Source organism: Oculina patagonica, chromosome 8 (assembly GCF_052425735.1).
Source record: "Oculina patagonica isolate OP01 chromosome 8, crgOcupat, whole genome shotgun sequence".
Taxonomy (NCBI): Eukaryota; Metazoa; Cnidaria; class Anthozoa; order Scleractinia; family Oculinidae; genus Oculina; species Oculina patagonica.
The window spans coordinates 28,611,507-28,625,360 of NC_135765.1; the positions used below are offsets into that span (position 1 = coordinate 28,611,507).

The 13,854-nt window shown below is 37.1% G+C and overlaps 2 protein-coding genes across 2 annotated transcripts in view; one reads left to right on the forward strand and one right to left on the reverse strand.

Moving 5' to 3' along the window:
• Positions 1–75: 75 nt before the first annotated feature.
• LOC144664078 (palmitoyltransferase ZDHHC3-like) lies at positions 76–9,553 on the forward strand. The gene is made up of 10 exons (XM_078525210.1): positions 76–218; positions 1,396–1,484; positions 2,452–2,522; positions 2,794–2,861; positions 5,167–5,211; positions 5,780–5,841; positions 6,751–6,844; positions 7,283–7,355; positions 8,066–8,171; positions 8,986–9,553. Exons 1-10 carry the CDS (start codon positions 100–102, stop codon positions 9,066–9,068), a joined length of 810 nt encoding a protein of 269 aa, XP_078381336.1. The 5' UTR covers positions 76–99; the 3' UTR covers positions 9,069–9,553.
• A 3,026-nt stretch (positions 9,554–12,579) lies between these two features.
• Positions 12,580–13,854, reverse strand: part of LOC144664044 (uncharacterized) — a 136,553-nt gene continuing 135,278 nt past the window's right edge. The window contains exon 13 of the mRNA XM_078525166.1: positions 12,580–13,104. Within this exon, the coding sequence (XP_078381292.1) occupies positions 12,586–13,104 (519 nt within the window). The 3' untranslated portion in view covers positions 12,580–12,585. The remainder of the gene's footprint in view (positions 13,105–13,854) is intronic.

The following is a 13,854-nucleotide window of genomic DNA, read 5'->3' on the forward strand; positions in this document are numbered from 1 at the left end:
AGTTATTTGCGCATATGACGTCACCACCTACGTACGCGTGGGCCGTGCTTCCTGTCAAGTTCTGTAAGGACTGGGTACAAGTTGATAAGACTTGTAAATATGGCGGTGTTTCATAAAGATCCTTGCGGACTTATATGTCTTTTCTTTACCTATTCTGCCGTGTTATACGCCGATTATTGCTTTGTTCAACACGTTGTTCGACCTACCCTCACAGAAAGGTAAATTGTCCTTATATAATAACTTTTACTTTACGACAATAACAATATGATCGATTATTGATGTCGACCAAACCTAATTGAATGCAGAAACAATTCCTTGATCGTATAATTTCTGATTCCATTAATTTTTTACTTTAATAGGAGTTATTCTAGAACATTTTGAGCACAATTTTCTGTTTCTCTAAGCGGTAGATTTCCGGTTGAAATGCTTCAGAGCGGTAACAACATACAAAACGGGTTCAATCTTTAACAATATGCTTGACATCTACACTTGGCACACTTGACGTCGACAAATTAAGGTTGATCATGACTTCAAGGGAACTGTCTGCTCATATTTTGAAAGATCTACAATATCATTCATCTTATTATATTAACTATATTGCTCACCTTCAAATCAGAAACTGTTTATGATGTCAGTTCGGTTTCGTTTTGTTAAACACAAGCTGAATACATCTATTTTGTCTATTTTCATTTAAAATAAGAAAATGGGGTGGGGCTGTTTACATAGTCAATTAATAAAAATACTAATCCCTTTGAAAATTGATTTTTAAACTAATTTAATGCACCTTAACACAAAAATTATTGGTTGCATTTTTTCACTTCAATCTGTCAATCAGAAATTAGAAGTTTTCAAATCAAAATTTTCACTTCAATCTGGGGTCAATCAGAAATTAGAAGTTCACGTTAACTGGTTTACACCGGCTTTCGGTGTTACATGCATAGCTATCTTTCTACATTCATCTTTTGACATAGTCTTTTGATGTGCTGTTTGAAATGAGCCAATCAAAACCGATGCAAACCGATGTTGGTTTCATGCTAATTAGCCCACAAGTTCAGAAGGTCATGCTAGTGGGCTGTGATCGGCGGATTTCAATCCGTCTTGTCTGTTAGCATGTGGAAAGATGGATGTTGATAGAAAGCCACTATGCTTGTAACACTGAAAGCTGGTGTTAAAGATCACTTCTGTTGGAACTTGTGATTGGTAGATTGCAATCCATTTTGTTTAATGTTCTTTTTTCAATGTGTGTTGATTGTCACCATAATTTTGATTGACGGCAGTGAAAATGCAATTCTTAGTGTGTTTTTGTAGTTTAGAATTCATGTGTGATTGAAAGCCACACAAGTTAAATATTACTTACAGTGTTTATTTTTTTATCTTTCTTTTTGTAACGTGAAGCATCTGGGGCAGCTTACATGTTTGCATATTTAATGTGATTGTTCTACTTCTTGCAATATCTCACATCAGAGCATCCTTTTCTGATCCAGGTGAGAATTTTGTTCAGGTAATATCCAGTATTAGACCACGTTTATTTTTTTTGTGCGATTTAAAGCATACAATGCTCATCGTGACAGCCTGTTGCAGGGGCGGATCCAGGATTTCAAAAGGGAGGGTGGATGGCAGACCATTAGGGCCTAACCCTAACCCTAACCCTAACCCCAAGTGGCGGCAGACGGCGCGTGGCGTAACAACAACCAGACATGAGCGAGAGCTAATTCTCTTTCTTTCTTTTTTCTATTTCAAATAAAGTGACATTTCATATTTTTTTTACTGAAAAATGGGGGGTGGATATCCACCCTATCCACCCCCCCTGTATCCGCCCCTGTGTTGTTACCATTTTGTAACCAGTATTGGCTGTAAAACCACACAAAAGTAGAGAAAGATAGTAGACCTGCCAACTCTCACAGCGATGCATGAGTCTTACGCCTGGAGATCCAAAATGTCATCTCACACATACAAGCCAATTTTTCACGCCTGACCTGACAAATTTGGATTTCTTACATGTACGGTAACTCAACTTAGTAATTTGGGCCAAAATATATCCAGAGAATGAGCATTGTTATTCATGTTTGAGTCAATTTCACACACTTTGGTAATGTTTGAAAATCGTCAGAACATCTTCGGTACTCTTCATTTTTTTTTTCATCAAGTTGTCAATGCTTGGAAGTTATCAGAACATCTGGAAATCTCCGGAAATAGTCGGTCCATTTTTGGAAAATAGTGAGATGACAATCTCGCGCCTTTGACTTAGGAAAAGTTGGCAGGGATAAGATAGTGAGATCACATACTCTCTTGCCGAAGCTGAGTTGTGATCTCTATGAACTACTAGCATGGTGCAGTGAGTCCACAACATGCTGCTTATACAGAGGTACCCAGTCAGTTCTTGGAGATTGGGGATGTTGCCATGGACTGTTACTTGTGCTACATATAGATGTTGTGTTTTGTTTCTTTTAGGTGTGGTTGCTCGACCCTCAACAAGTCTTGACTTTTCTGAAATCAATAAAGCAAAAACTATGCAAACACAGGTAGGCTCTCATAATAAAGATAAGAAATAAGTTACCTTCAATCTCTTTTCCCAGTTGCTCAAAGAGTGGATAACGCTATCCATGGACCTGCCAGATAAATCACTACCCAGTTCACTTTTCAATGAATAGTGATTTATTAATCATTGGTTAAAGTTATCCCTGGTTTAACAACCCAGACCAGATGTTTTTGTTGTCTGTGCAATTCTCTCCCCAAAAGCTTTGGTACCTTTAGGAAAAAACTGTTTATTCTTTTCTTTAAATTTTTTCTCAGGATGAAAATGAATGGACAATCTGTGCTAAATGTGAAGCCTATCGTCCTCCAAGGGCACATCACTGCCGGTATGTCGCCATAGCAACCAATTAATCAATTAGACTTTTTAATTATTTAATTCTTCCCCTGGGTGGGATGCTAGTCCATCACAGGGTTAATCCCTAGCATCAATTTGTCAGTACCCATTTAATATGCAACTGGGTGGAGAGAGGCACAATGAGAGTTAAGTTTCTTGCCAAATAACAGGGTCCGAAATTGCGCCTTCCTGGTCGCCAATGCGACTAAATATTGAGAGCTGGCGACCAGAATTTCACAACTGATCGCCCACTGGCGACTAAGTTGCTTTGTAAGAGTATTCAGAGAAACTGATTAAAAATAAAATTCGGAGCCGTTTTTTAACAATTTATTGACTCACTTTTTATCTTAGTGATGTCCTTGAGATAACACTGAAGTAAATTTCTCCTACATAATGTATAAACTCCCCAACAGCTCAGCCAACAGCTGCGATCAACACGATTCGAACATTGCAAGCCGCCATGTTGTTTTCCTCAGCGGTTTTCCCAAAGACACTATTGCGGGCGCGCCCAGACATGTGCTTTCTTTCGCATGCAATGGTCCATGCAATGAATATTCATTCTGGCGATGTCATGTCCGCGGACACGCTGAAATATTTCCGTCATTTACTTGAAACTGGTAAGGCTACAGATGCAAAAAACTTTGTGGAAGATTTAGATTTTTCCAATTACATGCCAGGCTACTAAGCTACGACGTTCCACGAACGCAACACGTTCTTGTTGTCACTGTGTTGAATGAAAAACTACCTGTCGAAATATGTCAGAAAGTTGGTGGAAATGATGTTTTTTATATTGTTAAAGAGCGGAATGTTTGGGTAAGACTGTACAGTATTTTCCGTTTAAATGTTAGAGAGTTAACATTCGATAAAGAAGACTTTTTAAGACTCTACCTATAGGCGGATAAGCATTTTTTGAGTGATTGTCATCGTGTTTTGTGGTATAAGTAAGCTGTTTTTGAGATATGAATGGCCAAAAATACACAAGAAGAAAAGTGTTTCGTCTTTAAGTGTAAAAGGAAAGTCAATCGAAACATTGGCGACCAGAAGTTGCCATCTGGCGACTAAAACTTTCGGTCCGGTCGCCAGGTGGCGCCGATGTAAAAAATTAATTTCGGACCCTGAATAACACAACACAATGACCCAGGCCAGGCTCAAACTCAGACCACTCGATCCAGAGTCCCTAGCGCACTAACCATTAGGCCACTATGCCTTCCATAACTAAACATAGTTACTAAATATAAATATTACCTTTACCTATTTCCTCCATAACTGAGGCTCCCCCAGGGGTTCAGGCCCCGGGGGGGGGGGTACTCCGGCTTGTAAATGACAGGGATGATCGAATAGAGGCAAAACTCAGGACCCCAAAAAATCCCTAAGTCTTCCGACATTACCCAAAAAAATCCCTGGACCAAAAATAACCCCCCCAAAAATCCCTTGTCAAATTACCCCTCAAATGCCAGGAGGGGCAATAATATAACACAAAGAACACTTGTTTTGTTTATTCATGATACCATTAATACGCCAAGGCCGTGCCAAGGCCCTTTAGTTTGTTTTTAATACCCCCAAAAATCCTCTATCTAAATCAAGTCACCCAAAAAAATACTTGCCAAATTTTCCAACCCAAAAAAATCCCGGAATCGAAAATTTCAAACCCAAAAAAATCCTTCGATCATCCCCGTCATTAACAAGGCGGAGTACCCCCCCCAGGGGTTTCAGGGAACAAAGGAACAAAAGGAAAACAACTACACTGTACATACACAGAAGCAAAAGCTGTGTTTCTGATATTTTAGGCAGCAGGGATCATAAAAATTGCTAAAATACTTCCAGGGAACAAGGGAACGCAAGGGAAACTTTTTAGGGAACAAGGGAACACAAACCCCTTCTGTGACACCCTCATAACTGAAAGGGTCATCACAAGGTGCGAGGTTAAGCAAGGTGTACAATCCATTCCGGTTAGCCCGAATAGCACTTCGGTTAGCCTAAATGGCAGTCTGGCTAGCTTAAATAGTACGAGATGAAATAACATTTATAATTAAAAGTATTATTGACTCTAGAAGTTTTTGTACAATTTTTTGCCAATTTTAAAAATTTTAGCTTAAATAGTACTCTGGTTAGCCTACAGTTGTAGCTAAGGTAGCTTGTGGTTAGCCTTTCTATTTGGAGTAGGGAATTCTGCCTCGTATGCCTTGCATGCCTCGCTGCTGCCTATGCCTCACATGCCTCGCTGCCTCACACTTTTGTAAGACTCTAGCTGAAAGCTATCTAATCTTATATTCATGAGCCCTTGTGTTGGTTTTTAGGACATGTGGAAGGTGTATTAAAAAAATGGATCATCACTGTCCCTGGTTGGTACAGTACAATGTATTTTTTTGGAACATTTGTCAATGAATGTTAAAATATTTTTTCTGAAGAATGAAGTCAAATTTCCATTAAAATTGATTAATTCACACTTGGAAGGAATTCTTGAACTGTTTTGACTGTAACAAGTTTCTTTTAAATAACTCAATTTTTTTTAATTTCAAATTTTACAGACCCGTTTAGACATTTCGATTTGGATTAATATGGGTTTTTTTTTTATCATTTGATAATTTTTTATGTGACAAAAATAATTAATTAATAATACCAAATTAAGAATTAATTATTTTATTAAATTAGAATTTAGAATTAATTTAATTCTGTTCATAAACAAGGTGATTATGTCTAGAAAGGACTGAAATTTTAGTGGGCGGGGGGGGGGGGGGGAAGGGACAAAATGTGTGGATGTGAGAAAAAGGTCTCCATGTTTGATACTTACAGTACACTTACCATACCGGTAACTGTTAAATTTGTTTCTAACAATAACTTCAATTTTACTCATAGTGAAGAAGTAAACATTTGTTCAAATGTGCTCATTGTGCCTGTTGTATTTTTTAGGATCAACAACTGTGTTGGAGAGGCCAACCAAAAGTATTTTGTTTTGTTTTTGTTTTACACAGGTCAGTTAAATTATATTTCAAGAATACTTAACTTTGTATTTATAATAGAATTATACGTGCTGAAATTACTGTCGTCATCGGACATGCCACAAAAGCCAAAAGTCGCCATGAATTCGGACTGATGTCGAGAACTACGTGACTGGCTGGAAAATCAATGTGTTGAAAAATGCTGATGTCCGACCAATTTTCATATGTCCGTTAAAATAAAGTTTGGAAGGACAAGTCCTTTTAAGTAAGAAAAATTATTTCCAGCACTGATTATAGCAATTCTCTTGTCAATGTCTAAGAAAACACTGTCCTTCCTTGTCGTCTATTTCTGAGTGCATTGGGCACAATAGTGTGGATCAATTGCCCGCAGGTTTATTCAAGCACATCTTGAAGGCTATGAATCACATGTCATGATTTTTTATCAATAATTTGTATAATAAGCTTTAATTGACATATAGCAGGGCTAAAAAAAAACTTGAATTCCAACTTGCCCATGGGGCAAGTGACTCTCAAATTGTGCTTGCCCAGACACTATACCCCCTTGCCCAGATTCTCAAACTTATTAATAATTCGTGATGATTGTTTGCTAGGGCCCTTGCCCGTCGGGCAAGAGAGCAGGAAAAGTCACTTGTCCGGCAGGGAAATCTACTTGTCCTGGACGACCAGACGGGGGTTTTGTCGAGCCCTGTATAGCTTGCTGAACTGTTTACTTGTACAGGTGTACTGTATAAATACAATCATGTGCACCTGAGTAGAGTGAACCACTCTGTCAGAGTTAAGACATACACAATGTCTTTCCATGAAAAAATTTACTGGTACATTTAAATACTTGACTTGGTTATATCACCCTTATACTCCTAAAATAACTTCCAAATCTCTTACTCTTGTTTTAAGGTAGCTTTTTATACTTTCTTTGTGTAGGTCTTGCATCATTGTATTGTGTAATTCTAACTGCTGTGTCATGGACAATGGAGTGTAATGGCTGTTCAAGAGAGTATGAAAAACGAACCAGATTGTAAGTTTCCTGTACTCTTCAAAATATCAGCTTAATATTATTACAGTTGAACCTCTTCTTACGGACACCTTTTAATGGGCACTTTGCTATGTCCATTTGGTGTCATATTAGAGAAGTTCAATTGTGCTTTTAACACTGAAGTGAAATGTTGACCTTAATTGCTACAAAAACAGTGAAAAATAAAAAAATAAATAAAATAAAACAAAAGACAATAGACACCTCCAAACTAGTGAATACTGGTAACCATTTTCCTGGCCATTTTTGTCACTCGGCACAGAAATTATCCCATGATTATGACAGGCAAAGTCATTTCCAAACATCATGATAATTATTTTTAATTAAACAATGCTAATAATCACTTATCCCCATCACCACCCTGTCAGAAATCAAATGTGTAAATGTACGATATACTTACATGTAATGTTTGTGATTTTTCAGAGTCTACACAGTCATTTTGATGATTGAGGGCTGTCTGTTTGGTTTATTTGTCCTAGCCATGCTATGTGACCAGGTATGTTTGTCATGCACTTAGAGTCTTGTAACACTACACGTATAGCTTAATGGATGAATGTTGCAAAAGTAAAAAATTAAGTTACGGGTGTTGATATAATGTAGTTGACACTTGATATTCAGTATACTGACATGTAGTTTCACAAAGGGCCTGACTGAGTCTTAGCTAGTCTTGGGTTCAAAAATTTTCATATCTTTTCATGCTTTCATCTCCTCTCCATTGCCATTTCCAAGGGTTTGATGTCTCTGAAGTTACAGACTAACCTGACAGTATATTTTTTTACCATTTCTTCACTGATGATTTTTTGTAGAATTCACAGAAGGCACAGGAGCTCAACACAACAACACATAAAAAATAAAAAGCACACTGATCTAGCTAACGGTCACTTCTGAAGATCTATGTATGTTGTAGCATACAAAACCATAGTTCTTAAAATCAAAGTTTTTTTCCGACATGGGTTGTCCTGTCATGTTTGTCACCACAGTCTGTTTTTTATTTTTATTTTTATAAAGTTTAAATGCCCTTAAAATAAGAATGTTAACAATAACACAATTATGTTAATGCAACATGGTGACCAGTGAAAGAACATGGTCCCAGCATGCACTACATGTGGGTAATATGAATAACAAAGACTAATATAAGCATAACCCTACAATTTTTTTTGTAGCATTCAGCTACTGGATTTTTTACATATATTTTTTGTGTTTTAGTTCTCGGCCATATTGGGGGATCTCACAGCCGTGGAACATGTACAAAGACAGATACGAGCAAACCGTAAACCAAGGACTGCTTTACTAGCTGAAGTCTTTGGAAGAGGTGGGTGTCTGTCCACTGTCACATACACATAGTGACTGGAATTGGCAGTCTCACACCAAAATAATTTCTGACAAAAAATCCCGGGGGGGGGGGTACTCCATATAATGGCCTATACGGTGAGGCTCCGCCCGAAAGGGGTACCTTTTTTTTAGGTTTCAGGTATATAAAAGGGTAGGGATTTCACAAGCTTAGGTATATGAAAGGGTATGTAAATCAGTCATTTAGGTTTTTAAAAGGGCCTTGAATTAAAATATTTCGAACAGACGCACTTTATGGCTGTATTATTTTAATTTATAAAGCGCAACATGAAAATGACAAGAAAACGTCCTGTTCTAAGTCTATGCCATGTATTTTAGGTATATGAAAATATGAAAGGGGTACCTTTTTTCAGTAAAAGGTATACGAAAGGGGTACAATTTTTGTGAAAATGGTATATAAAAGGGTAAGGGGTAAGAGCTTGGGGCGGAGCCTCCCCGTGTAAAACTTTTTTGAGTGCCCCCCCCCCCCCAGCAAAAAATTCAGGACTGTACAAGTACAAGTGCAGTTCAAGTGCTCAGCATTCAGACTCAATGAATGCAGTGTTTGTATGTATACTGTACACATAACTGAGATCAGCTAGCTTCCTGCACACATTGCAGACCTAAGATACTAGATTATCTATCTCTATGCACACATTGCAGACCTATAATCATGGTAGATTGTTGATTGCCAGAATTCAAGAGATGTTCAAGACCTTCCAGGAGTCTCTAGCAGTCTTGTAACAAGTCCAATATTACATATATTTTCTCATACATTTCTTATTTTGTGTTTACAGGTGGATTTTTGATCTGGTTGTGTCCATGTTCTTCTCCTGTCACTCCACAAAGATCAACAGCATCAGAACGCTACAATGTCTAACCTGCCTGGTGTCTAATGGAGAAGTGTTTCTTTATGGAGAAGAGATGTCATTCGGTGCCGTATGACTGTGCTGCTCCTTTGTCACATCATTAACTTGGAATCTCACCCCATCTGATAGCCAGTTAAACTTACCATGCATTTTGTTTGCCCCGCAAACATCTTTTTTTAAAACGCATTCTCACACTTTGACTAGAGTGAGGCAAAAAATATTGTTTGCATAAACATAAGAGAAGGGCTTCCAATTCCCCGTTGTTGGGACTAGACGTACTTCAACAGCTTATTTAAGGGAATAAGTCCTTCCTCCAGGAGTTTCAATATCAAAATTAGCTAAGCACAGTGTTATAAAGCTATTAAAATTAAACAAAGTAAGTTACTTTTGTTGAAGCTGATATTTTAAAGAGAAGATACATGCACTCTTCCCTACTACATGATTGTAAGAAAATATATTTTTACCGGAATTAAATTTATCTTGTGGGTAAATACCATGAGAAGAATATGACTATAAACTATGACAGTCTTCAATGTTCACTTGTAGAAAGAGATTTCGTACATTTTAATGTACGTTTAGATCACAAAAAATTTAGGCATTCTATAAAGGTGACTTAATCCTAACTTTGACATCATCTAATTTTCATTTCAGTTTTGCATGTGGATACTCGCGTTTTTTTTAAACGGTTGCATTCTTCGAAAAAGGCAACTCCTTTGTTCAATACCAGAAACCCAATTTCTCAAAACTTTTCATGAAGGAAACGGAAGAATTAAAATTTTAAAGAAAATTTCTAATAAAAAGAAAAACTTCTGCAATGTTTTGCACAATCCTCTACAACTGTCAATGATGATATAAACGTAATATTTTTGTATCAAATTTCCTTTTTTTTTCTTTTTTGCAATATTTATTTTTTCTTAGAAAACAAATTGTAAGCTTAAGTTTTTTTGTTGTTGTGCAGAATGTCTACAGCTTGAAACAATTACAAAATGGATAATAGAGCAGTTTTCAATTGAGTGTCGTAAAACCAAAACCAAGGTAATTACTCTGGCCAATCGCAAAGGACACAGACAATCAAGTAAACCAATCAAAACTCGAAGCAAATACACGTTCCAGCATGAAGCGCGGGAAAACGTGCGCGAGCGAATCACAAATTGGTTTTGGTTTCACTTCTGATTGGCTGAGAAAGTGGCGCGAGTTTTTTGAGCCAATAGTTAAGCGTAGTAACGCAAAACCAAAGCAAATTTCGACACGCGAGTAAAAACCGTTCTAATGGATTAAAACGAGTCTTGATCTTTCCATGAGAAGGTCACTTATTTATAGTGTGCCTTTGTGTGTGAAATTAAGAAAATTATGTAAAAGATTTATTTTATTGAAAAAGTCCACAACTTGAGGTGTTTTAAATTTACTGGATTACAGATTTACAACCTCATTAAGTTAAACTTTGTTTCTGGCCAAAAAATTCTAACTTTAAGGTGAACATATTTTTTCTCTTTATAAAAAGACGTTATTTAATTTAAATGCAATAATTGCATTACAAATATTGTAATGAGTGATTTTACTTGTGAATGAGTGAATTCTTACATTCTATCTATAATACACCCAAGAAGCGAAATATTTTAAGGTCAACGATGTTAAAATGTTTCGTCAGAACCTATTTATTAAATTGCAGTGCATTGGAGCCCTTATTGTCCGACTATAAATGCGGTATTAAAGGAATTCTTAAGCAAGAAATCAACTGACTGAGCTTTTTTCAGTCAAGTGAAAGTGGCTATAATAACAATGTAGTCGTATAAACTAGGTTATAAGGAAGGGTACCACTGTATAGTAAATACAGTCCTGTTAACACACAAAATAGTTGTATAAAATCATTGTCACCCAGATTGTGATCTAGTATAGCTTTTTTTCACTGACGTGCCAACAAGAGTCTAGTGGCTGTTAAAAGAAAAAATGTGAATAACAAATAGTAGGTAGAATTTTACTTTTAATATTCGTAGATAGCAAAAATTTCATTCTCTGTACGTGCTGTAATTATCAGTAAGCTCCAAAGAGATAAGACTTTGATGTTGATATTCGTGAATAGTAAATACTTTTAAGTTAATTTAAGTAAAAGTATGTTTGCAAAGACGATCACACTACTGTGTAAAGTGCTACAAAATTAAAGTATTTAACTCTCAATCTGCTTGGTGGTGCAATTTTTTAAGGCACACTGATTCATGAGTCTTTCCTTTTTTATATTACAACAAACCATTGGTAAAGTTTATGGTTTGAAGTGAACACAAATCATCCTTCGTACACTTAATTCTCCCTTTGCTTTCAAGACGTCTATGAACATTCCAATTTGATGACGTAACTCTACGATATTAAGTCAGTAAATTCTTCCAAGAGAATTGCTAAATCTTGAATTTTTGAAGTCTTCATTACACTTCCCATGCCAGAATTTAATGTTCTAAAAAATTCAATATTTGGCGGAAGAAATTTCAAAATTCACGTTTTGATAATTCAATATTTAACAGGACAAATGTTGAAAATTAAATATTTGGCGGTAGAAATCTTGAAAGTCACCATCTGATAATTCAACATTTGGAAGGAAAAATGTTGAAAATACAAGATTTGGGAGAACAAATCTTGAAAATTCGAGTTTTAATAAGCGCATTCTCTTGTATAGTTTCGTCTCGGTTTGAGCATTGACACTCAAGTTTTTCGGCTTGTAAAGAGAAAAAAAAATTTCTTTAGTAAAGGAATGTTAATAAACGGCACGCAACGCATGCAGAAATTTGTCAAAAAAAATAACGTAGACAAAAGTAGCTGACAACTTCTGTCTTGAACGATTCTTCAACAAAAGTTGCGTTAATCTGTAGCGTGACATCCGATAAACGATATATGATACTTGTCGCGAGCGACATGCAAGGTCAAGGACTGTTTCGTAATTTTTTTATACAGACTTACAATACAGGCCCATTATAAAATTACAGATGTGATCATGACTGTCGACTGAATTCAATAGAACGTCTCAAATACGTAATTTGTCTCTTTCGTTTATAATTTGCATGAGGCCTTTCTAACTTTCCAGAAATGTTTTGCTTCGTGCTATATGCGGCGATTTCTCGTTAATTTGATCTCTGTTCGCGTAACATTTATTTCTATAGTGCGTTCTCAGTCCCATTCGGTTTACTTGATCAGTCGATCAAACGCGACAGAAAGTGGCACAAATTCCCCCCACTGCCTCATGACATAAGGCTTGAGTGACGACATCGCCTGAAAAGCAGAATTTTCGCGATTGTGACGGCGTTCAGAAAATGTTCTGTGGGATACTCTTGGGTGATTTTCAGAAACTACACTGAGACTGTAGACAAAAAATTACACGTTACCATCTCTTATTTTATTTTTAGCAAATTCAAACACTATCGGTGCTACAATCATCTTTAGTTTATTAAATCAAAATATTTTAATGGCTGGTTAATAAATCAGGCCCTTTGATAGAGTTCTGGTACATAACTTCGAAGGTGGCGACTTGATTTGCTTTCTCTTTTACTGAACCATTATGTATCCCATGGCTTTGATGTGCTTGTCTCCATTATCTGAACTGTGTGTTGCCTGGTTACCACACGTGTTGGAGTCATCTTCGACACCTCCTGTACCAAAACCAATCCTGGAATCACACGATGTGCAGTCATTCTCCTGGTTAGCCATAATACCAATCCTTGCTTTGGAATGATCTGAACGGTCAGGTACAACATTGAACCCTTCTCTGTTACAGTTGCGCTGTACTGAGGCCTGTGAACCAATCAGCGACTTCCACGTGCCACGACCCAACGTGGTTGAGCGGTATTTCCCGTCAGAGATAAGTGAGTATAGCGAGTTGGCATTTCTGTTGATGACAATGGACCTTATCTGATGACCTATCTTCATAGCGAGACAAATCTTGGAAAAGGGTGTGCTCCAGTAGGTTGGTAACTTGGTTTCGTGAGCATCAAACCCAGTCTTCCCTCCAAGTCGGTTGTAGTCGGCCTTGTTCGTCCAATAGTGGGAGTCGTAGTGGAAAGTTGGCTAGAAAAAAGCGCACTAACAGGTCAAATTGGCATGTAGTTCAAGATCATTATTTTTGTTACTTTAAGTTCTCTATTATTTCGATAACACTAAACCCTCTTGGCAATCTCCCATTCAATTTTCTCATAATAATTGGGTTTTACGTTTAGATGTTGAAAGATAATTTATTAAATGGGTTAAGTTGCCTACCACTAATTTCAGAACAGCTAAGACCAAAAATCTGCGAATTTCTCGTGATGTAGCTCCTTTAATGAAACATCGAGTTCGGGGATTATGGAGGGTCAGTTTTCAGTCGAGGAGAATTTGAATTACTGACATTGCCGGGTGCGTGGGGCAAAATGGGAACTAAACTATCTTCCCATAACACCTCGCGCTACAACATTACTAAGATCCTAAGATATCCAACACACAGCGGTCAAACGTCGCGCGCGTGCGCAGTTCCCGTCAAAACTGCTCCAACACTTCTCCATGCAAATTTCCGAAAACTTTCGTTTATAAAGCCAAAAGTCAACGCCGTAACTGGAAAGTCAAGGTTTATACGCCGTTTACGGATTGAAAATTTGATAATTGTTATCCACTGAAATTGCTAGCATGAAATTTTCTTTCACGTGCTATTTCTATAACAATTTCCTACAAAAGTTTGCACACTTTCGAGGTAATTTCTTAGAAAAGTTCGAGGCGCCCAAAACCGGAACTAACATCAATTTGTGCGTATGACCGCTGTGTGGATATCCAATCTAGCTCTTATCA